Source organism: Antechinus flavipes, chromosome 2 (assembly GCF_016432865.1).
Source record: "Antechinus flavipes isolate AdamAnt ecotype Samford, QLD, Australia chromosome 2, AdamAnt_v2, whole genome shotgun sequence".
Taxonomy (NCBI): Eukaryota; Metazoa; Chordata; class Mammalia; order Dasyuromorphia; family Dasyuridae; genus Antechinus; species Antechinus flavipes.
The window spans coordinates 21,471,873-21,497,261 of NC_067399.1; the positions used below are offsets into that span (position 1 = coordinate 21,471,873).

A 25,389-nucleotide genomic window follows, 5' to 3' on the forward strand; every position below is an offset into this window, starting at 1 on the left:
TATGAAGCAGTAAGTAGGTAAAAGGGGCTTTGAACTCCTTTTGACCTTTGGCAGGCCCTGTTTCAACATCATGCAGAGAGCTGTTTTTCCACTTTATTTTTAACTTTGGAATAAACAAAAATGCTAATGATGCTTTTATGGAACTTAATGAGAATAAAATGTTTTAGAATTGCAACCACGACAGAAGTTTAAAAATATATGTATAAAAAAGAAAAGGCCAGAAAAACCCTGGAATATGTTCTACAGATTAATCAAAAACAAAAATAAAAACTTCATTTCTTTTGTTCTCTGAAAGTTTTCTTGGTTCTGGACTTCTATGTAGATCTTCTTAAGACATCCAAGTTACCATCACATGAATGGAGAATTGAGCTGTGGTGCAAAGCATAGTATAGGATGCAGGTAAAAGGTCTCTTGGAATTCAGTTAGTTCAAAATGCCAAGAACTAATCCTGCTTTTTTGCTATGATCCTAAGGAAACCTGTTCAGATAACTATCCAAATTTAAGTTTTTCACCCACTCCCAAGGAAATGGCAAAGAATAATTGGTTTTCATTTGGGTCCTCAAGATTATTATAACCAAATCCCTTTTCCCATAGGACAGATGGAGGGATGCTATTTTTCACCTGCTCTTTAGCCAATTTAGTAGGTTTGGTGGTTTGGTAAATAATAGACTCTAAGCTCCTTTTGAGAGAGGGGTTTGCAAGAAATACGCGCCTGTATTCTTTGGCTGGTGGTTGGAGGTTTTCTCGGGTTTGCCATATTGCTTCAGGTAGGATTTTGAGAGAACCAGCAGGGACATTGGGAATGGCAGGCTCACAGAATGGAAGTGGCCCCTTTTCTTCACTTTTTTTTTTTTTAAAGCTGTGTAGTTTGTTTAAAGATCTTTTCTCCAATAAGACTATTTTCAAACATGCTTTTGCCTCTTTATGAACATTTGGTTTGTTTGGTCATTTTTAAGTACATTAAATTGTTGGGGTCTGAGCAAATGGTATAATTCTGTAGTCATTCAAGGAACTCTTGAGGGTCCTTTTTCAGGTGGAAAATCTCTTAATTAATCATAGTTTGAAGAACTTAATCCTAGAAAGGATTTAGTGATATGCATATGAAAACATGAATTTGGGGACTAGGGTGTTATGTGACCACAATAACAATTATATCCTGGCATTTATTTAGTCAGTCTCATGCTCCATCTCCAACCTATCACACATGGGAATACCGTGAAAGTCTTTGGCCAGCTCCTAAGGGCAGCCAAAATTTTACTGAGCTTTCAAGAGGCCAATGTGTTTTCTTGTCATTTGGCTATTATCTCTCCTGGTGCAAGCCCTGCCTCACTCCCAGTAGCTTGACAAGGAAAGTTAAACCAATTGTAAGCAGGAGTGCACATGAGGTTTCATGACTGGACTTACTCACCTGTGGCACACCTGGGCTTTTCAAATACATTTTGACCCTTTCCTTCACTCTGCCTGACTGGAAATTGGAATCCAGGGTTTGATTTTAAAGGAGTAATTCTTACTTTTTCTCTGTAGTAATATGTCATAGACGGTCTCTTCCCTTTATCCAGTGTGGGGCCCATTGCAGTCGAGTTTGAGGAGCTAGTTGATGGCTGTTTAGGGTTGTTCTGCAGTGGAAAGGAGAAGGTGGAGAGAGGAAGAGGAGGAGAGGAGGACGAAGAGAAAGGGCAGCTTCTGGATTCCTCCAAGGAATGTAATAAATGAATGATCGCTAGATGGCAGCCTCTCTCTATTTTAAATATAATTTGCTTATGGGTGTGGGGAGGGGGCAGTGATTCAGGAAGTGATACCTGGTTACTGCTCAATGCTAAAAAACAGCCACAGGAGAAAGAGCCTCAGCCATCTTTGCAAAGTTTAGACCTGATGCTTGCCCTCTGGCACCCTGAGCCCGGCCTGGGTGCTTGGTGACACTGAGCAAGGACTAAGGTTTCCATTCAAAGAATGTTTTGAGCACTGCTGTGGATCTTGTGTGGCAGATGGTAGATGTGTAGGAAGCAGTGTATCTTCTCCCTCTTAGCTTTGAGGAGAAAATCAGGGTACTCCAGAACCTGCAGTTGGGCCCCAGGTTTGCTCCTTTTACCTCTTGGGCTCATCAGCCAGAACTGCTCTGGCCCAAACCATTGTTTTTGCCTGGAAGTCAGACACAGTGCTTGTGTGTCTGTCACCTCCTTAGGCGATGGGCTTGTGCTGCCTCACTGTGGTACTGGCTGGGCCTGTGGGCAGTCTGTTGGCCTCCAAGCCGGACCCAGCCATGGAGCAGTGGGAACAGCCACTGCCTGCCCTCCAGTGTCAGTATGAGTGATGGAAACACCCCCTTCCAACTCTAGTTTGATAATGACTTTTTGTCCCTTTTCTTCTCGTCTTTTGTGGCTTGAGATGATAACTTGGCTGGTCAGCACATCATAAGGCTCTCCTTTATTCCTTTCATAGTTAAAAATGTTATAGTTTTGAAGTGAACAGAAGCCTTAGGGTGGTAGAGGAGCAGACAGGGAAAGGGTCTGATTTAATCTGTTTTGAAATGTGTGTGTGTGTGTGTGTGTGTGTGTGTATATGTTTAGAGCATTCTTCTTTGCTCTTACATATATCTGTCTACCTCCTTTTCATATTATTGACCTAGTTTGAAAATGGAAGTAAGGTACAGAATGTTTAATTTGGAAAGAATCCCCACAGATGATCTCGTCATCTCCCCATTTTACAGATAAACTGAGCCCCACAGAGGGAAAATGACTTGTCCAGTGTTTTGGGCAATACCAGATTGAACCCAGTTCTCCTATAATTGGGTTTTTCCTTCTTCTTTCCCCGCTTTTGATTTTTTTTTATAGTTAAAGTAAGTAGAAGAGAATATCCCCAAACTTTTTTTGTCTTTCATACACCTGCCAAGCTCATCTTCCTACAGCATCATTCTGACCATGTCCTTCTCCTGCTGAAAGGCCATCTGGGACTTGTGATTGCATCTAAGATAAAACACAAGTTCCCCGCCTTGACCTTGTGTTTCCAACCTGCCTTTCCAGACCTCTTCCAGCCAAGCTGGCTTCCTTGTTACTGGAATTCTATCTTGAAGCCATGTCCCTTGGCCCCGACTGGCCTGCGTCTGGCCTTGGCCCTGGATACCCTTCTCACTTGTGTCTTTGTCCTTAGTTTTCCTCCAGGCTCAGCTCCTTGGGAAAGCTTTTCTGATCAAACCAGTGCTAGCTTTTCTTCTTCTCCTCTGACTAGCTTGGGTCTCCTTGGTCTAAAAGTATCCATCACTTGCCAGCTTCTTGAGGATAAGAACTGTTTTTTTTTTTTACATTTCTTTGTATTTCTCATTCCTTTCATTGTGCCTTGCTCATAAGCTTATTAATCAGTGTTTGAGTTGAATAGAATAGAGGTTTATTATTTTTATAAGAATCAAATTTCTTTTCTCTGAGGAAATTTCCTTTTCTTTTATGACAGCACATTATATTGTTAACAGCATTCTGTGGGGGAGAAAATGAGAAGCTTTTTAAGTGGAAAGAGGTAAAAATTAAGCTCTTAAATTGTGAGTTTCTGGGTCAGGAGGGGACTGATGAGAGGAACTTAATGGAATTGGATTGATATTTGAAAAAAATCTCTAGGGAGTTGCATGGATTGTTCAAGGGCACCCTAGCAGCATTGATTCCCCCTAATCTGCAGGCAAAGAGAAATGGAGAGGAAGGAGTGGCCAGTCTGAGGTGCCTTATGGATTCTACCCACATAGAACTGGCAGCCTTGTCGTGGGTACTCAGAAAGTGCTCTTCAACCATTGGCAGTTCTTCAGTTGTGTCTTTGGTTGAAAGTGCTTCATTAACTGGCTGACGACAGCTCTGAAAGGCTCCTTCCTTCTTTGTGGCTTAAGAAGATTTCACATGGAGGGAGATCTGGAATCCACTCCCTTCCCTGGAATAACTTTTTACAACCCTTTATCATGTTCTCTGAAAGCTGAACTTTTATATGCATATATTTATAATGATAATAACTGATATTTATAGTGCACTTTACAGCTGGCAAAGTACTCTACTATATTATCTCATTGGATTCTTGTTATAGATGCTAAAGGGGTACAACAAGGGAAGAAAGGGAAAGAAAGAAATATTTATTTTGCATTTACTGTGTGCCAGGCACCGTGCTAAGTGCTTTTACAGACACTGGCTCAAAGTTGGTGCCATACTAGTTGGGGGAATGGAAGCATAAAGGGTCTAAGTGATCTTTTCAGGGTTACAAAGCTAGTAAGTGTCTAGGCTGGATTTGAGCTCAGGTCTGAGTCCAGGTCCAGAGTTTTATCTACTGCTCCACTGGCAGCCATATTTAACAAATGAGGAAACTGAGACAAAATATTAGAAACAATTTTTACTGATATGCCAATGTACTACAAAGTAGACTCATAAATCATGGACTTGGTAGGTTTCTCTTCCCCTTTGATATCAGTTTGCTGCTTGATACAGCAAACTTAGTATTTTAATAAACATTTACTAAGTACCTTTTTTATGTCAGACACTGTGTTAAGGGCTCAGGAGACATATATGAAAAAGAAAGCCAGTATTCTCAGGGAGCTTGTAATCTAATGACAGGGGAAGTCACCCCTACAAGAAAGCTGAAAAGGTACAGAGAGGAGTAAGGAAGGCACCTAATGCCAGACCATGGTGGGGAAGTGAAAGATATCCCGGAGCAAAGCAGTTGGGTGGGAAATGGGGCCCTATCTATCCTGTGCCTCTCCTTCCCTGGAGCTTGATGAGTTCATTGCTCTGTTCTCTGATCAGAAGGGCAAGAGGCACAATTATTTGAATTTGGCTGAAACGAAGAGGGAACATTATTAAATAAAATGGAGAGGAGGAGAAGCCTCTTTCATAGCTACTGCTGAGGGAGAAGTCTTGGCCAGTGAAAAGATGGAGTTGGTTATAAAAATGAAGATGAACAGTTTTGACTGGATAAAATTAATATTTCTCCAAATGAAGTGTGGCCAACATTAAAGAGAAACTGTCATGTAGTAACAAACCTTGGCATCAAATCTTGGATAAAATCCTTGATATCTAAGCTATCTCAAGACTTGACAAAAATATGTAAAACCCGAGAGCCATCATTCAATAGTGAAAGAATATGAGCTGCAAGTTAAAAAAAAAAAAAAAAACCCTTTAAACTTAACTCTAGAAAAATGCTCCAATTTACTACCAATAATAGAAATTCAAAAGAAAATAACTCCAGACCCCTGAGGTTCCACTGGCAAAGATGACAAAAGTCAGAACCAGCCAGGGATGGAGGGATGGGGGAAGACAGTCCCTCCCGAGTAGAACTGTCAAGTTGGGGGTAGACCTGGAAATTCATTTAGCCGTTCTGGAAAACAGTGTTAAATCATTTTAAAAACTAGACTCAAAAATTCACACCCTTTGGCCCCCTGTTCCCCTTCCTACACATATATTCTAAGGACATCATCTCTATCCCAGAGCGCTCACAGAACACTTTTTGTGGTAGCAAAAATCTGAAAAAACACCAGGCATTCGCCAGGAGAGGATGGCGGGTACACATTGTGGTCTAAGAAAAAGGTAATTATAAGAAGGAGCCAGACTCTATAGGAAATGACAAGTAGGAGGGACTCGGAGAATCTTGCAAAGATTGGTAGGAGGTTCTGAAAAACAAGAAGGAAAGCAGAGTGAAATTCAGGGATACATGGTGTCTCCAGTTACAGTGGAAGTGGATCATCCGTCATCAACCTGATGGAGGGTGCTGGGCTCTGTGGGTGCCGGAAACCAGACGATGATCCTACAACTGATCTTAACTATTTCTTAGACAAATAATGATAATCATCCCTATCACATCAGCAGCTTTGGAGCGTAAGAGGAAGCATGGCAAAATGGATAAAAAGCTGATCTTGGAACCAGGGGAGACCTGGATTTGAGTCCTGCTTCAGATATGTGTATGACCCTGGGGATTCTAGGCTACTTTCTGAGACTAAAAATAGTGGAGAAGTTGATCTGCATCGGTGGATGAAATTCCCTCCCCTGGGAATTTCTTAGACCGTGATTTTACGGGTCGCTTTCTGATCTCTGTTACAAAGTGCTTTACTGTATTAGCTCTTTGGAGTCTTCCATACCTCTTGAGAGAGATACTGTAGAATTCCCATTTTGCAGATGAGCTTAACAGATAGGAAGGCTTTGAGGTGGGGTTTGAATGAAGAGCTTTCCTTGAGATAATTAATAAACATTTCTGAGATTTTCCTCTAGACTCTTCTGCAAGTTTTCTTGGTTCTTCATTATCTATGTAATAAGCAATCAAACAGGCAACAAATGTTTATTAAGGTCTTACTACCATGTGCCAGTCACTGATCAATGTCTGATGTGTACTTTGGGCAGTTTACAAGAAGCTGATTTGTTTTTAAACTGATTCATCTCAAGGTTTTATTATTCCTGATTTCATCAATTGGAAATAAATGTATTGCTACTTTACTGGTGGAGAGGAGAGGATGAACTATGGTATTACCTTGATTTAAACTCTTTTGTTTTAGATCTGTCTACGATGGTGAGGAGCATGGTCGGTTCATGGAAAAGCTGGAATCCCGTATCCGCAATCATGACCGGGAGATTGAGAAAATGTGTAACTTCCATTACCAGGGCTTTGTGGACTCCATCACTGAACTTCTGAAAGTGAGAGGAGAAGCCCACAGATTGAAGGTGAGGAGGCTGGGAAAACTGGTGAGGCTGGTGGGGAGGAGGATGGGAGAGCTGGAGAGGTTGGCGGGGAGAAAAGAGGGAGAGTTCACTGGTTTTGGAGAAGGACTTGGAAACTATGGCAGCCTGGTAAGAAATGTGGGTGGGCAGAAACCAGTAGATGAGGATTTCGACATCACTTGGGTATCACTAGTGGAGATAACTGCTGAGACTCCAGCTAAAGAATAGAACTTATTGTTCACCCTGGGGTGTTTCTGCAGCTCACCTGCCTTATTTTTGTTTGAAATCAAGATTTCCACTGTTCATGTGACCCTGGTCTTTTTCTTCCTTGGAGATTCCTCATAATTGGAGCTTTGTCCTCTTCCTGCTTTTTTGGGAGCATTTAGGGTGACATTGGGGAATGCATCTCCAGCAGGCCGAGGGCTCCTTGTGAAGCAGATGCTCAGACTTTCTGTGGACTCAGGAATTTGTTAGATTGAGTCACTTTTCAACTGGAACTGTCACTAAATGGAGAATTTCTTTCTTTCTTTCTTTTTTTTTTTTTTAATGTTAAACATGTGTAATTCTTCTGCACATATTTCCACAATTACCATGCTGCACAAGGAATATCAGATCAAAAAGAAAAAAATGGGAAAAAAAACCAAAAAGTAATCAAACAACAACAACAAAAGGTGATAATACTCTTTTGTGATCCACATTCACTCCCCTTAGTCCTCTCTCTGCATTCTAATGGCTCCATCCCAAGTCTTTTGGAATTGGCCCGAATTACCTCATTGTTGAAAAGAGCCACGGCCCTTCAGAATTGATCATCGTATAATCTTGCTGTTGCTGTGGACAGTGTTCTCTTGCTTCTTTCTTCTCACTTCACTTAACATCAGTTTGTGCAAGTCTACAATAGAGAATTTCTTGATAGAGGAATGGTGCCAGCTTAGAGGAAAAAAGGAAATCAAGATTGTGCTAGATTTGAATTCATTGTTACTGTGAAAAATAAAGAGACTGAGTCGATCAGAAGTAGTAACAGACAAGTGGTATTTTGCGAGTCTTTTATTCTAGCCATTTTCTAGCAGCTATTCTTTTGCATTATTAATTGGTTTTGCTGTCACTTCAGTTAATAAACACAAACACACACAATACTAGTTCACCTTCATTCAAAGATTCTTCAGAATCTCTCTATAGTCATTTTTATAACTGTATTTCTTTATAATCTCCAAATCCACCATCAAAAAAGATGCATTTTTGTTCTTTCAGGTAATTATCAAATTTGCATGTTTGTTCATATGTTTCTTTTCAGTCATCATCTTGCCAAAAAGCATTGTGTTTCATTTGGTTCTATAGTTGTCTTTCAAAATATTTTCAGTCAGTCAGTAAACATTTATTAAGTACCTAGTATGTGTCAAAGAAAGTAGAAGACAGTCCCTGCTCTTATGGAGCTCATGGTGTAATGGGGAGACAGAACATAGGTAGTTGCAAAAAGACAAGCCAAGATCATCACGGAGGGAAAGCACCAGGATCAGAGAGCATCCAGAAAGGCGTCTGGGAGAAGGCAAGGGAAGCCAGGAGGCAGAGATGAGGAGGGAGCGTGTTCCAGGATTTGAGGAGAAGCCAGGGACAATACCTGGAGTCAGGATATGGAGTTGGGGGGCCAGTCACAGTTTTGCAAGCATAGGAAGAAAGATGGAATCAGAGGGCAGAATCTGAAGGGCTTTGGATGCAGAATAAGAATTTTACATTTGAATCTGGAGGTCCTAGGGAACCCCTGGGATTTATTGAGTCAGAAATGACCTGTTCAGATCTGCTCTTTTGGAGGATCCCTTTGGCAGCTGATCAGAAGATGGAGGGAGTAGGGAGGGATCTGGAGCAAGGAGACCCAGCCAGCAGGTGGCTGGTTCTTGTGGAAGAGGAGAGAAAAAGGTGAATTTAAGAGGTGGTGCAAGGATGAAATGGGGGTGAGGGAGAGTGAGGACTTAGGGAGAACAGTAAGGGACACGCCCAGAGGTCTGCACTCCCAGGAACCGAGAAGTCAGGGACAAAGAGGGGGAGCCATCATGAGTCCGTTTTGGACATGCTGGGTTAAGGTGTTTATGAGACATCCAGGGGGAGGTCTGTGCGGGACAGATAGATTTGAGAGTCATCAGCCAAGAGATGGTGACAGAGTCCATGGGAGCCAGTGAGATCACAGAAGAGGCTGGAAACAGAGCCCTGGGGTCAGTGACACTTCGGGGTTTGTCCTGGACGAGGATCTGGTAGAGAAGACTAAGAACTAACCTGCCGTGTAGGAGGAAACTGCAATGTCCGATGAAGCTGGAGAGAACAGAGGAGCAGAGAGGGCGGGGAGGGGGTGCACTGAGGAAAGGCCTGGGGATTTGGCCACCATCATGGCTAACTTTGGAGGGATGGTGAGGTCAGAAGCCAGGCCGTGTGTGTGTGTGTGTGTGTGTGTGTGTGTGTGTAAAAATGTAGTCTTGTATACGTGCATGTATATGAACTGCCTTTTTTTTTTTTTTTTTTTTTTTTGCCTGTCCCTCTCTGCCTTTGGCATGATTATTCCTAGTGAAATGATCCTTAGATTTTCCATTAAGGAATCACTCCATTGATCTATGATTTCTCCAGGATTTTAGCGCAGCCCATTTGGAAAGGCACAGCACCAATCATGAGCATTTTAAGGGTCTGTTCACATGACTCCTGAACCCCAAATCTTCTCTGTCTCCTTCTGTTTAGAGATTCCTTGGAAATTATTTTGATATTTTTCAGATGTATTGTTAAAATTTCTTGTAATCTCTTGTAATTTGGGAGAGTGCTATCCTATCATTTCTTTTTTTGTCACGTTGAACGACATATTTATCAGTCAACGCCAGAGAAATGGAGTGTGCCACATGGGAGTCTGGTATCTCATTCCCTGGTAGAGCCTTAGGAGTGGCTGTCTCACTCTCCGCCCGAGAAGAGCAGTTCTGGCCCTCATATTGGCCCGTAGGCCCGCGCCATGTTATTCACAGAGAGGACTTGGCCAGCTCTGACTGGTTTCCCGGTCGCTTTGTAGAACCTCCTTGACCTTGCATAAATCCTTGACCTCCGCAAGAGGTTTTTTCCTCATCACCAATACAGATGAAGTGGGGAGGTTCATTTGAATTAGAACACATATCTGAATGGGCAGTAAGAAAGAAAAGAAACATTAATTAGACAGAGGAGATCTACAAAAGTGAAGCTGAATATCCTTCTTAAAGCTCGGTAGGGCAGATCCCTGTGGAAGTTGGAAGGACGACAAAGTCTGGGGCTATTTCTCTGTCTTTTAGTAAGCCTGATTAGACATTTAATAGAATAGAATTCAGACTTGGCCTCAGTTTTGGAACAAACTGAAATTATTCCATATGGATTTTCTCCTTCCCCCCTCCCCCCCACTCCCTAGTTGGAGTCTCAGGATGTAAGAATATAATAATCTGTGCTCCTGTTTGGAAAGTTTCTTGTGTTGTGGAGGAAATGAGTGGGGTGGGCTGCCAATGGCAGTGTAACTTGTTGGAGCACTTCGTGCCGTGCCCCCCAAGCTGCTTCCAGGGTGCATTTCATAGAGGCTCCGGCCTCCTATTAAGGAGGCTTAAGAGGAGGTTGCTGGCGAGAGAGTAGAAGGGAAACCATGTCATTTAGTGACTGTGTCTGTACATTAGAGAACCACAGAACCCAAGGGTGGGAAGGAAATTCGGGGCCATCTAGTCTAACCAGTGGTTAACCAAGAAAGTCTTTTCAGACTCCCTAGGAAATGGATGTCCCAGCTCCTCTTTAAGACCTGTGGTGGAGGGCAGAGGGGACGAGGAAGCCCATTCCTTTCAGAGATCAGGAGCCCTGTTGGTAGAAAGTTTCCTCCGACATTGAGCTAGGGACTGTCTCTCTGTGCCGTGCACCTATGGTTTCTCTTCTTTTGGGGGCCAAAAAAACCAAGTTTATTAGGGTGTGAAGTGTTGGGCTGGACTAAGTAGATCTGAATTCAAATCCCTCTTGGATACTTATTAGCTATGGGAACCTGGACAAGTCAGTAACCTCATTCAGCCTCAGTTTCCTCATCTGTGAAATGGGATAATCATAGCACCTACCTCCTAGGGTGGGTCTGAAGCTCACTTGTAATAACACATGCAAAGTGCTTTGCACACCTGAAAGAGCTCCGGAAATGCTCGTCCTTGGTAACTGCAAGCACTGCTCTCAGTGACTCAGGAAGTCTCTTTGCGAGATGAAATATTCCCGATCCTTCCACCAGTTTTCTGCAGTGCAGTCTCCAGTCTCCCCTTGTGGCTGCCCCCTTGTGGACATGGTTGGTTTTGTAGGTACCTCTCCAGACCCGAATACGGGACCCCAGATGTGTGCTGACCGGGACACTACTGCCTTTGCTTCTCAGGCCAAGTGTGGTGTTTGTCAGGTGTGAAGCCTCTAGGTGTGACGCACCCTGCTAGCCCCGAGGCTGCACAAAGGAAGACGACAGGAGGCCTCCTGCGAGGAGTTTTGACTTCTGTGGCTTACCCTGCCCGCTGACTGTCCGAATGTGGTCCGCTAAGATCCTCCAGTCCTTTTTCTAAGACCTTGTTGTCCAGCTCCATCTCTCAGTGATGTGCTTGGTTTGATGTCCCCGCGTAGAGAACTCCCCATTTGTCCCTATCGAATGTATTCTGTTCTGCCAGAACGTTGTGCCATCCCCGGCCAGTCATTCCCTCTCACAAGGAGGTCTGCAGACAAGCTGTGGCAGCCTCCTCTCTGGCGCTGTCCGCTGCCTCCCAGAAGCCGGGCCTTTGGTTTCTCCCATGCTGCTGACAGGCCCAAGAAGCCCTCAGACTTCGCTTGTGAGCGGCCCATCGTCCCCTCCTGTCGCCGGCTCCTTGGCGGCTCCCTTTCGTCCTGCTCTCTCACGTCCTCCAGAATTCTTCCTTTGTCACATGGGGCGCCCTGCTCACCTCATCCCGGGCAGTGCCCTTCAGTCCGGACTTGGGCAGAACCCGTGAGTCCTTGACGGATTTCCCGCCCGCCCAACATTTGGCCCTCGCCTCTGCTCTCTGTGCTTGTCGATGGTCTCGGGGGCGTGGCCACCTGCCGGGCCGGCCTCCCAGGACCTTGCAGGCTCTCTTTAAGGGGCGATGACCTTGGGCAGTTGGTGCTCACGCTCAGGGTTGGGGTGGTCCCGTGGGTGGCGCAGAAAGCGGCGCTCCCACGTCTCCTCTCACCTACGGAGGTGCAGAAACATCGGCTTCCTTGGCTGAGGCTGGCTGGCCGCTGGCAGAGGGCGACTTAGCCAGGGGCCTGCCCCCTCTCCGCCCTTTGGAGGGACATTTGCGTCTTCGGCAGCAGCATCTGTTCCACTTGGGCTGTCAGTGTAGCACCTTTACATGTTTTACACAAAAGAGGATAAAAATAGTCATCCTTCTTCTCACCAGAAGCCCTGATTAAAGCCTTCTGTGTAGATCTGTACCAGCGCCTGCTCTACAACTTCCTGTTAGAGGCTGGCAGCCCTGGGGTAGCCATGTTAGTGATAGAGTGCACGAAAGGAAAACACATTCAAAGCACTTGTATGTCAGGTATGAACAAAAGACTCGGTGTATTGGGGGGAAGGAGTCTGGAACTTAGAAGTCTCTTTTCTTTAGCTTGAAATTCAAGACCCGCAGTTGTCCAGCTGTGGTCTTAATTCTTTCCCCTCTCTTCTGTGCATTTTTCAGCCCCATTGTATTTTCCTGCTTTCCATTCTCCATATTTCTCCCATTTCTGTGCCTTGTCACAGACGGTCTTCCCTGTCTGGACCACCTTTGCATCTCAGAGATTCCTCTCAGGGGCCACTTCTCTAGGACACCTTCCTTGTCCCACCAAATGGGAACTCTTCCTCAGCTTTTCCTCTGGCGTTGTCTTTGTTTCTGTCAGACTCTGCCTTGTGACCTACTTGTTTGCAGACATGTTGAATCCCTTCCTGTAGACTGTATGTTTCATGAAGGTGAGAGCCATTTGCCATTTTTCATTATTTTATGATAAAACTTCCTTGCTTGTGGTAGACACTTAGGTATTTGTGGGCTGGAAATACATTGAAAAGAGGTACTGAGGTAGTAGAATTTCCAGAGCTCATTCAACTCATCAGTCATGGTAGAACTATGTTAAATCCAATATATGCATACATATTTATACAATTATCTTGCTGTACAAGAAAAAATAAATCAAACCAGAAAAAAATGATGAAGAAAATAAAATGCAGTATGTTATACACTGTTCTAACCCCTGAGGATTAAAAAAAATGAGACAAAAGACAGTTCCTGTCTTTAAGAAATTTACAGTCTAATAGAGATAACATGCTATCAAATATATGGAAAGCAAACTGTACAGAGGATAAAATAGAGGGAAAGTACTGAGATTAAGAGGGCTTGGAAAGGCAGATTTTAATTAGAGTTTAGAGGCAGCCAACGAGGTCAGTAGTTGGAGCAGTTCTAGGCCTAGGGGACAGAACCAAGTGATAGATTGTGTTGTTTATGGGCCAGCCAAGAGGCTGATGTCATTGTGTGGAGGAGAACATGGTGGGGATTGGAGATTCTTCTATTCTGGCCTGATCTGGGTTGAAGTCAAAGCAGGATTAACGTACTTAGGGAAGTTAGATCAGAAAGAACTTTATCTTGTCTGGTGATAGGAGGTATAACCACAGATAATAGCTTCAAGCTTTAGAAAATCCTAGCCTGTTTAATGGCTTATTGTCAGGTGGATTATCTGATCTCTAGATTTACAAGCATGTCATGGCTTAACAAAAGTGACACGCAGGCTCTCAGACCACAAAATGAAATGTAGCAAGCCTTCTTTAAATAGGGAATTTCCCTAATATATCAAAACTTGCTTCATAAGCACAGGAGGAGAAAAGGGTGGACAGAAACCTCCCAAGCTTGAGAGCGGCCCTCAGGGCTCTCAGTGAAAGGTCTCACAGCAAAGTTTCACCAGGTCAATTGAAAGTAAATAGTGAAATGTGATTGATTTCTTCAAGTTCACTTCCCCCCTCTCTTGAATATAACTGTCTTGGGAAGCTAGGGATTTCTTTTATCCCTGAATCTAAAGCCCCAGAACCAGTGGGATGCCTTCCTTACCTTTCTCTCAGTGCTGCTTTAGGGACCCAGACCAGTTTCCTCAAGTTGGAGAGGGACACTTGCAAATCATCCACCCCTAATTGAACTGGGATTTAGTTTAAAAACCTTACTGAATGCTAAGTGAAATGAGTAGAACCAGGAGATCATTGCACATGGCAACAGTAAGATTATACGATGATCAATTCTGATGGACGTGGCTCCTTTCGACAATGAGATGATTCAGACCACTTCAATGATCTTGTGATGGAGCCATCTACACCAAGGGAGAGGACTGTGGGAAGTGAGTGTGGTTCACAACATAGCATTTTTCACTCTTTTTGTTGTTGTTTGCTTGCATTGTATTTTTTTCATCATTTTTTTCTGGTTTGATTTAATTTTTCTTGTACAGCAAGATAACTGTATAAATATGTATGCATATATTGGATTTAACATATTTCTACCATGTTTAACATATTGGACTACTTGCCATCTAGGAGGGGGGTTAGAGAAGGGGGGGAACTGGAACACAAAGTTTTGCAAGGGCTAATGTTGCAGAATTATGTTTTCAAAAATAAAAAGCTTTAATAAAAAAAAAGAAAAAAAAAACAAACCTTACAGAAGATTCAGATAAATGTAGAGTACATAACTGCCCAATAGCATCTCAAGAGGCCTTTTCTTCCTCATCCCTCTCAGTGTCCAGGCCAACATTTTGAAGGCGTGAGTGAAAGAAAACCAATTTTGAAGTGCTGACTGTCTTTTTTGGTTAAGTCTGGCTCAAGCTCTGTCCTGGGACTCAAGATTGACTGACATTTCAAAACCAGTCATTAACACTCTTAGAACTCTTGTATAGTCATAACACATTTTCTTCTCATACTAAGGGGAAGGTCATTTCATTATATCTATGATTAAAACATTCCTCCTTTCTTCATTTTATAGGATTCTTATATTATAATATTCTCTGGATTGTCATTTCTTATGAGGATTTGTATCTGCTGCCATGTTCCCCACATTCCTTCTCCAGTTAACCTTCACAGGCTCAAATTTGTATGAAAGTTTGGTGTCCATTTCCTTGAGTATTGTGGCTTGGAATGATTCAGGACTTATCATCCACTAGAGTTAAGTTCTCTTGTGCAAAAGGATCTGTAAATTGTGAGTCCTTAGGTATATGCAATTTAAGCCCAAATTGTACTTAGGGATAGAAAAGATGTAACAGATACTCCGTGTTTAGCCGGTCCTTATTCTTGATGCTATTTGCCTCCTATTACCCTAACAATGTGCAGTCTGTCTAAATGTTCATTTCATATGACTTTTCAAATTGTCTTCTCTCCACAGAATCAAGTGACTGATACTAATAGAAAACTGCAGCACGAGGGGAAGGAAGTAAGCCCTATTTACCTTTTGAAAAACCTCTTCTGCCTCAGATGGTTCTCTTTTGATAATTCTGTTGGGGTTCTTTCTGTTTGTGGTTGGTTTAGAGCTTGTGATTGTAAAACTCCAGCATCGTGGGTATGTGAATGATTTGGGAAGGTCTGTCCAGACTGAGCTTTCCTTGGGTCCAAGATCTAACCCAAATTAAGTAGGTAGAGACAATGAAAATGAGAGAAGGTACTTCCTGGAATGGATTTACTAAAATCCATCCATCCATCCATCCATCCATCCGTCCATACTGATCAAAAATAGCATGGCTGATATTTATCATTCTTTGAAAAGAGCGGCAACCAGCCGGCACTATTGATTGTAGAAAATTGGTGCAGTTAATTGAGAGTAACTTATTTAGAATAGAATATGATTATTTATTAGTGCTAATACATCTGCAGAAAAACAGTAGCTCCTTAAAAGCTAAGTGATGCGAGGTTAGGATGCTGCCCTTAGGAAGATCTGAATTCAGATCCCGCCTCAGACACTGATAAGATCAGTAGTGTGAACTGGGCGCACTTAACCCTTTTCAGCTCCAGCCTCTTCTGTACATGAGATAGAGCTGATGATAGCATCTACGGGTAATGCATGTGGTCTGCTCTGCAAACCTGAGAGTCTGGAAAAATGCTCATTTAGAAAGGGTTTTTTTTTCCTTTGGAGCCATATTGCAGTACTTTGTGTATAGGAGTTGCCTGCCATGTGCTAAGCCCTGGGGATACAAGAAAGGTAAAACCAGTCCCTGCCCCAGGAGCCCACTGTGCACAAACAAGATGCATCCAGGAGACACTGGAAATAGTCAGCAGAGGGCAGGGCTCTCCAGAAGGGCTTCTAGCAGAAGTGGGACTTCAGCCAAGCCCTGAAGGAAGCCAGGAAGGGGAGGTGAGCAAGGAGAGTGTTCCAGACATGGTAGATGGCCAGGGGCCTAAGAAAGCTTGTTAAAACTGGGATCTCTGGAAGTAATATGGTCGAGCAGAGTGCCTGTTTCAAGTCCTGCCTTCAACACACTGGTTAGGGGTAGTCAATCCCTGTGTATCCCAGTGTTCTAAGCAACTCTCTAAATTGAGAGCTGGGAGAGAAGGGATTGATATGTGACTGAGGAAGAATGTCCTCTCCCATACTAAATAAAGTCACACCTATAACCTTTCTTAAATTGCAACCAGCTTCCTTTTTGAGGCTCACGTAGAACCAAAAGTTATCAGATTGCTCTTCTCCCCTTTCGGATCCATTGCAATTGGATGTCTGAAGCTAGGAACACGAGTTGATTCATGCTTATTTAGATTTGATTTGATTCACTCAAGCATCTCTAACCATGGCTGTTTTCTACCTTTTAAACAAATACCCTGATTTTAAATCTGTCCTGCAAGTTCTCTGAGCAAATCTCTTTTGAGGTCTTGCGTGTTTGCTGTAAGGAGGAATTCTGTAAATGGCCATACTGGATTCTTAGACCTTTTCTTAAAGAAGGGGAGGCTGCAGTGTAGGATCACTTTGGATAGCAACCTTTAAAATATCGGAAGTACCTAGCAGTATGGCAAGACCAGCCCCTTGTTCTTAAATCTCCCAGAGTCCTTGCTCAGAAATGCTTCCAACTCTTCAGTTTGTGGCTGATTTGCAGGAAAAAGGGCTAGAATCCCAGTGCCTTTCAAGGCCACCTGAGCTTGTATGTGGTTATATGCCAACCCTGACCAAATGTCCTTGGAGCCTCACATTTCAGAAGAAAGATAGAAGGGTCCTTGAGTGCGGTGGCACGGAGGATGAGGGAGGAGGAGGCGCATGGGGCTGTTTAATTGGTTGGGAAAAGCAGCTCCCTTGTCCAGTTGGCAGCTCTTACTGTGAAACTTTTGGATTTCTTGAGGAATTGAACATAAAGTAGAGAAATATGGGGAAAGCTTATTTATGACCATTGATTTAATTCCGGTTTTCTTTTCTTCTCACCAAGCTGGTGGTAGCAATGGAAGAGCTGAAGCAATGTCGACTGCAGCAGAGAAATATTTCTGCCACGGTTGATAAATTAATGCTGTGTTTGCCAGGTGAGGAGTTGGAAATGGGTCCAGGATCTGGGGGTAGTTCCTTCAGCTTTCTCTGAATAATGCTTGTGTGGTATTTTCCCTTCTTTCCAGTCCTGGAGATGTACAGCAAACTGAGGGAACAGATGAAAACGAAAAGGTAAGAGACTTCTGGGATGTGTCTCCAGTCTTTCTGTCTAAACTAAATTTCTCCCTGGCTTTGCTCAGATCAATTGGGTGGAAGATTCCGAAGCTCCGGATGGGGATGGGGCACGGGGGCTCTCCGTTAGGCCTTTTCACTTTTCTGTGGCATAGAAACAGCAGGGCCGACTCCTGGGAGCTTGCTCTCTGGCTGGGTCTTTCTGGCCATCTCCAAAGCACCAGGCTTCCTTGGGGCTAGGGGAATGTACAACTGAGGTTGCTTAGGAGTTCATGGAGCTCTTCATCTCCTGGGAGAATGGGGCCAGAACCAGATAGGGAGGATAAGATCTCTTAAGTGTGATTGCCTTACTTGTCCCTTGATGTAACACATCATCTCATTGGAGAATGGAGCACAGACACAGAAGATCTGTAAGTGTGATGGCTGTAGCTTTTATTCCTTGTTCTAGAAATGTCTTCTTCACTATTCAAATGCCCAAGAAAGCTTACAAATGGTAACTGGTAAGAGAGCATACAAAGGCCTGGTCAGGGAGAACATTCCTTCATATGCTTATTTGCCTTGGGTTTTGTCCAGAGAATATCTTCTCAGACGGTTATTTCATTTCATCTCTGGACTGGACACTGGTAGTGGGGGTTTTTAGTATAAAATGATAATGCGTAGAGTTTGGCCTACTCTCAGAGATCTTTGGCTACACTTCTAGGACCTGATGGAAACTGGAAATCCTGTCTCCTTTTACAAATTCAAACATTGCCATTGAGTTTGGGCCTTTTCACCATTTGGCCATTGGACTCCAGGAATCTTTCCATCTTTGGTTTGACCCTTAGTGTTCCAAGCTGATTGGGTCACCTTCTTTTCTGTTCTAGCCATTTGAAGTACTTGTTGCAGATGGATTTTGATTTTTCTGCTTCTTCTGACTATGGCTTATTTACTTATTTTTTTTTTAAAGCTTTTTAATTTTCAGAAGATATATATGGATAATTTTTCAACGTTAACCCTTGCAGAACCTTGTGTTCCAATTTTCCCCTTTCCCCTCATCCCCTCTTCCCTAGCTAGCAAGTAGTCCAATATATGTTAAATATGGTAGAAATATATGTTAAATACGATATATGCAGACATATTTATACAGTTATCTTGGTGCACAAGAAAAATCAGATCAAAAAGAAAAAAAATGAGAAAGAAAATGAAATTCAAGCAAACCATAACAAAAAGGATGAAAATGCCATGTTGTGTTCCACATTCAGTTCCCACAGCCTTCTCTCTGGGTGTAGATGGCTCTCATTGTCATAAGGTCATTGGAACTAGTCTGGATCATCTTCTTGTTGGAAAGAACCACATCCATCAGTATTGGTCATGGTGTAATCTTGCTGTTGGGCTGTGGCTTATTTTTACTGCACTGATGCTCTCACATTGTGCCAAAGGCCAGTTGGTCAGATGGATGCTGGTCACTTCTGTCACTTACATGCCCACATCCCTACACATACCCACGCACCAATAAGGATCACGTCTCCAGTGTCATCTTGGAACAGCAAGGACGGAAAGAAGAAGGAGAATGGGGTTCCGTGTTCTTCACCGTGCTCTGGACATAGTGGTTTTCTCACATTGGCTGTTAAGGCTGCCTCAGCTTGCTCCTTCCCTGGGTCTGTGATTTCCTCAGTGCGGTGCATGAGATACATATTCCTCTTGTGGTAGTTTGGTCTGTGTCTTGTAATTTTCCCTAGGATTTGGGAACAAAGGAATCCTTCAAAGGACAATGGAGAAAGAAGTGGTGGACAGAAATCAGAGCTTAGCAAAGCATGGCCTGTTTTTGTTTGGCCATTGAGCTTAGAATGGTTTTTACAAAATAAGTAAAGTACTGGATTTGGCCTCCCATATATAAGCATCAGCAATTCCCAGGGTACTTAGCATAAGGGTGAGTGAAAAATGTTATTGCTGTTGGTCCGATACACACTTCTTCCTAAGGTGGATAGATGGATTAGAAAGCACTTCTATGTTTAAAGCACTGGAGATACAGAGAGAAAAATAAGATAGCCTTCATACTCAAGAAGAAACCATTCTAATGGGGGGAGACAACAGATAAAGACGGTTTCAGCTGCAAGCCAGCTGGATTCACCATGATCAAGGGTGTAGTGGCAAGACAGATGGTAATGTTATTTCCACTGATAAATCCGTATCTGTTTCTGGTGCTGAGTCATTTGATGGGCCAAGGACTTTGGTGGTGAAAACCTTGGTAGCTGAGATGTCAGTAGCTGTGGCTGCTGAGGAAGTAGGGGCTGCAGGACTGACTGTAGCCAGTTGGTATCTATCCAAGAGTTGATTACTTGGGTGATGGCTTTGGGGCTAGTTGGAAGCAGGATTAATGGTTGGGGAATGGAGGAGTCCTGGGGGATGCTCTTCCCGAGGGCTCTTGGGCTCAGCATCTGATTGGACTATTTCCATTACAGCCTGAGATGACATGGCCGGGCTGTGGTGATGATTTGACTTGCCTGGTGCCTTCTGCTTCAGCTGGCTTTCCTGCCTTATGGATAATAGTTGGTAGGGGTGGCTGGGCCTTTCTCCATGAGAATTACTTCCCTGAAAGATGACCTTGGCTAGAGGCAGAGCCAGGAGCGTTCTGCTTTGGTTAGGTTGGCTTGGTCTTTGGGCTGTACTCCATGTCTCAGTTATTCCAAGTCTGATTAGCCACTTTCTTCCTTTTCCAGTCCCCACTGTGTATATTTTCTCCCTTACATCTCTAGGAGAGGTTGTGCTTGGTCAGAGGGAGGTACAGCTCCTCCTACAAGGTTCACAAGGAGCTCCAGTGCAATTTGAAGGGCCTATCTGTGTTTTCTTGGACCCTCGTTGACCACTGGCAGCCAGGGGTACAGCTGGTTGTTTGCATGGAGGGTTTGGTATGGAGAATGAAGTTAGGAATCTCTTCTTGTACTTGAAGAGAAGAGAAGATGGCCGTGACTAACGTGAATAACAGGACAATGAGGGAATGAGGCGACGTTCCTGGTTACCGGGAGCCATTGGCCTTTGCACTGTGAGACTTGAAAAATGTGGCAGTGTGCCACGGGCCAGATGTTGGCAGCGTGCGGCCGCGGAGCTCATCAGCGAATGCCTAACGTGTCCACAGGCCACATGGCTGGATTCTTCTCATTCTATAAACAATGTTCCAAAATATAACTCAACCCCAAAGTGTGTTTATCTCTTTGGCTTAATTTCTGGCTTTCTATCCATTCTTAAGTTTCTCTCCAGAGGAATCACATTTTATTGCAAATAGCTTTTCGTACCTAATTGTAGTATAAACACTGTCCTGTTTACACTAAGCCATGTGAATTGTACTGTTCTTTGAGTCTATAAAATCTGAGTAAAAACAACTTCCCAAGACTTAACTGTCGCTTATACTGAAAAACTTTTTGAATTGGGGAAAGAGACCTGAGTCTCCCACCATTTATTTTTATTTTGGGGAGCGATTGGGGCAAATATGAAAACAAATGAAAAAGGCAGCTAAGTATATTAGGAGCCATTCAGTTCTCCCTAATATGGGAGATTTCCTTACACTGTTTTGTTCATTGATTGAAATATATCAATAAAACTAAAGAAGACTTTTTTTAGGCTGGAGAGGAAAAGAAAAACAATTAATTATGGAAAAAAATCTTTATTTTCTGCCTTTAGTTGAATAAATTTACATTAGTGTTGGATGGCTAAGAACTAGTTATATAAGTAGAAATCCTTTGTGCTTATGGAAGAGATTTGTGAAGTTTTTTTTTTTTTTTTCCTTTATGTGACTTGGTGTGTTAGAGGAATACCTCCTTATTGTCAACATGAACTTTTGAATAGACCTCGGTCTTTGGGCAAACTTAATTTTCAAAAGAGGTGAATTCTAGTCTTTAGTCATCCTTCCTAATGCTAGGATTTTCAAGAGTGCAGGCAGAAGAATTACTCCTAAAAGCAGCAAGCAGGGGGAGCTTGGGTTATGTTAAAAGGATATGCATCTTCATTTCTCAAGGGCTGCTTATCCAACTGATTGACTCATTCAGGTCTCTTTCATCTTCTTCTTTGTTCTTTGTCATTTGGCCATTTTCATAGTTTGAGGGCCAAAAAATGATTGGAGGGGTGTAAGTTGAATTTTAAAACTCAAAAAAGATAAAATAAGTAGGTTTCAATGAACTATTCCCTCTGGGTAATTGAGAATTGTATTTTGTATGAAGACTCATAGGATGCATGTGAATGAAGTTATTAGTTGAAGACTGGTTCCTTGAATTGAATGTAGCTATTGTAGGAGGAAGTTAATAGTAGTTCATGTATTTTATGTGTTTTTATGTGAAGAAACTGAAGTCTCTATGTGTAGTGACATGTACTTGGTTCAGATAAAGCATTTATTACGCACCTGGCTGTTGTGCTGATCCCTAGAAATATAAAGAAGGGTGCCCCTCCATGCTCCACCCCCCTTTCCCCCACATACTTGCTCTCAATTGAAGGGTAGAGACAGCATGCAAACCACTAGGAACAAACAGCATATTTCCAGGTGCAGTCTCAGAGGGCAGGCTGCTGGTGGAAAGTGGCACTTGGAGGATGTGGTGATGAAAGGTCAGAGGGTTCCAGATGTAGGGGGCAGCCGAGGAGAATGCCTGGGCTGGGGCCAGAGAGGGTCATGGGCCTTCTGACTTTAACATCCAACCCACACAACTCCTCGTGCCAGAGTTCATCAGCTGCTAGACTTTGTCATTGTAAGATTTAGAGCCTCTCTTGCCCCCTCTGTCTTTTCCGTTCACATGCGCATCCCTTGGCTCAGGCACTCCTCATCTCTCATCTGGACCGGCCTCCTCAAGGCCTCCCTGCCTCAGCTCACCCACTGGTCCAGTCTGTGGTGTCACAGATGTGAACACTCTCGAGCCTGGATCTGGCCGTGTGAGTTCTGCTGAGTCCAATCGCTTCCTGTCAATGGCAGAAGAAAAGACCAGCTCCTCTGTTTGTCTTTTAGAGCCCTGCTCAGCCAAACTCCAGCCACCTCCTGCACTGGGGGTCCAGCACAAGGTCTTCTCTCTGTCCTCAGCAGCACCATTCTGTCTCAGTCACTGCACGTGTGTATCTGTGCTAAGCACCTGAGATACAAAGAGAGGCAGGAGGCCTGAAGCTTAGTGAGGGAGAGAGAGAACGGGCGCCCACAGAATACGTTCAGGATGCCCGGAAACAGTATCCAGAAGGAAGGCCCTGGAATTCAGGGAGAAGCCGAGAGGAGCCTTCCCCTAGAAAGTGGGGTTGTAGCCAAGACTTGAGGAAGTTGGGGAAGGCAGGAGATGGGGAGGAGAAGCCCTGAGGACTGGCTTTTGGAGCCAGAATACAAACACTTTCCATAAACAGTGGGGTCTTCTATTTACTCTTTAGATGGGACCTCATCAGGTAGAGTGGGGAAACTTAATAAAATCAATATGACCTGAACCGAAAAAAGCAGATCGTGCGCTGAGTTGAAGGTGTCTCAGAGACATTTGGAAAGACAAGATTGGAGGTCAGGAGAAGGAACCTGGAATCATAAGCAGAGGTGGTCATTGACCCACGTGAGATGGAGGGAGAAAGAAGAGCTCAGGCCAGAGCTCTGGAGGGATGGCGGTGGTTAGCGCGCAGGGGCCGCATGGAGGTCCTGCAAAGGAGACGGCCGCTCCCATGCACTGGCACTGCTGGCTGGCGCCTTACCTCGGCCTCACTGAGACGCAGCTCAAGCCCCATTTTCTGCCTCAAGCCTCCCTTGCTGCCTTCCACTGCTCCTCCCAAATTGGCTTGTATTGAATTACTTATTGATCTTTTTTCTTAATTTCATATTCACGTGGCGTCGGTTTTTATATGTCCTTGTTTCGTTGGAACATAAACTTCTTGTGAGTAACCCTGGTTTCATTTTTGCAGTGTATACCCAGCCGCTCAGACAGAGTCTGAGACACAGTAGGTGCTTGGTTGATGAATCGTAAAGGTGAAATTTCGACCTTCTGGATGTTCCTTTGTCTTCTCCTGCTGGAATCTTCTGTTTTTCATTTAAACAGAATAATCGGATTCCTAGACTCAGTCTCAGGGTAGCTAGGCGATGTGATGGATAGAGCTTCCTGAGTCTAAATCTGGCACTAGCTGTGTGACCTTGGCCATGTCACTTCCCAGTTTTTCACAGTTCTCTCATCTGAACTAGAGAAGGAAAGGGCAGAGACCACTCCAGTACCTCTGCCAAGAAAACGCAGATGGGGTCACAGAGCCGTCCCCAACTGTTAGTTCATCAATCATTCAAGCATCAGCATTTAAGTTCCATTTCATAGTACTTAGGTATTCACACAGAATAAGTGGGTCTGCTTGGCACCGGACCAAGCGCCTCTGAGGATTCTAGAGCTAAAAGACTCAGCTTCAATGTTTTCTAGTCTTACCACTTCATTTTGTAGATGAAGAAACAGGGATCCCAGGAAGTTCAATGGCTTTTGCTCACTCAGAAAGTAATAAGTAATAAATGTGACAAGCCTTTGAGGCAGGATTTGATGCCATGTCCTCTGACACATGGATGAGTGTCCTTTCCACTCCAGAACATGCTTTTTTCTTGTGTATTGGCCACGGCTGTCTGTATCTCTTCTCTACCTTCTTAGCCTTTTAATAAAACTAGTCTTTCTGGCGGATTTCCAGTCTAGTTTCTAGTTTTCTGGGGCTCAGCTTCCTTAGGGAGAGGGGTCAGGGCATCTTTGTAATCAACACTTAAAACTTCAATATGATTGGCAAGCTGCAGAGAGTTTGGATTCTGCCATCTGCTCCAACTCTTCACAGTTCTGTGGGTCTGTGACTCTGACTAAAGGATTGTTTTTTTGTGCCTTATATGCCATTGGAAGTCCTTTTTCTTTTTTTCTGGTATTCTGCATAAATAGATCTGCTAATGTGCTTTTCCTCTCTCCTCATCTCCCATGGCTGCATTGGTAGATAACTCTTCATCTAGGCAACACATACAGAAGTTAAATGACCACAGATTCCTCTTACATTCACCATTATGTCGAAACATAGGAGTAAACGTGCTATCTTTCTGCATGAAGAAAATCAATTGAGATCAAAAAGTTTGCAGGAAGACTACACTGTTGTCATTTAGAAGGGAGGAAAGAGCTATTGAATCTTACAAAATCCTGTGCAGAGCTAAATCTGTGCGGTTCCTTTTACAGGCATTACCCTGCATTGAAAACTCTGGAGCACCTGGAACACACCTACCTGCCCCAAGTGAGCCACTATCGCTTCTGCAAGGTCATGGTGGACAACATCCCCAAGCTTCGGGAAGAAATCAAGGATGTTTCCATGTCTGATCTCAAAGACTTCTTGGAAAGTATCCGAAAGCACTCAGACAAAATCGGGGAGACTGCCATGAAGCAGGTAGGTTTTAGATTTCAGATTTGGTAGGTAATGAATGTTCCGTATTGAACTAAATGAAGTTTTCTCCTTGCCCAGTGACTGGGGCGTGGAGAGAATGGAAGACATTCTCGAATGCTGCCTTTGTCTTTCTGAATTGGAGAAAAGGGCTAATGTTTATTGAGAGCCTACTATGTGCCAGAGACTGTGCTGATGGTCACGTGGGGGCCCATCCCTCAGTTGATCACATCTGGCTCTGGCTCATGAAGTGAAATGTTTGCCTTTTTTTATTAATTAGGTAAATAGGCTGTTGACATTGACTGTGAGCTTGGAGTGCTTTCTCCGCCTGATGTTGGAATCCCTGTTCTCTGTCCTTGTAAGTGGGCAGGGCTTCAGTCGAGCTGCCAGAACTCTTGGTTGCCTCCTCCGAGCAAGATGGCGTGCTGGATATGGGTGCGTCTGCCGAGCTCAGTCTGAGAGGCCGCGAGCTCAGTCTGAGAGGCCGCGTGGCTCGAGTCTTTGTCCCGAGCTTCCAGAAACGTCTGGGCTCCTTTTGTGTTTCTGAATATAAAGCGGAGTAATGACTTACAGAATTGTCTGCTCTTTCCAGTTCAGGTCATATTGGTTTTATTAAGTTTTCCCAGTTTACCTGATGAGGTCCCATCTGAAGAGTAAATAGAAGATTCCGTTGTTTATGGAAAGTGTTTGTATTTTGGCTCCAGAAGCCAGGCCGCCGGTCTTGA

At 43.7% G+C, this 25,389-nt stretch overlaps 1 protein-coding gene across 1 annotated transcript in view; it reads left to right on the forward strand.

Annotated features, from left to right (window-relative positions):
* EXOC6B (exocyst complex component 6B) overlaps nt 1-25,389 on the forward strand; it is a 507,603-nt gene that overhangs the window by 64,902 nt on the left and 417,312 nt on the right. The window contains exons 2-6 of the mRNA XM_051974280.1: nt 6,506-6,671; nt 15,062-15,109; nt 17,082-17,172; nt 17,263-17,308; nt 24,466-24,670. Of these exons, the coding sequence (XP_051830240.1) occupies nt 6,506-6,671; nt 15,062-15,109; nt 17,082-17,172; nt 17,263-17,308; nt 24,466-24,670 (556 nt within the window). The remainder of the gene's footprint in view (nt 1-6,505; nt 6,672-15,061; nt 15,110-17,081; nt 17,173-17,262; nt 17,309-24,465; nt 24,671-25,389) is intronic.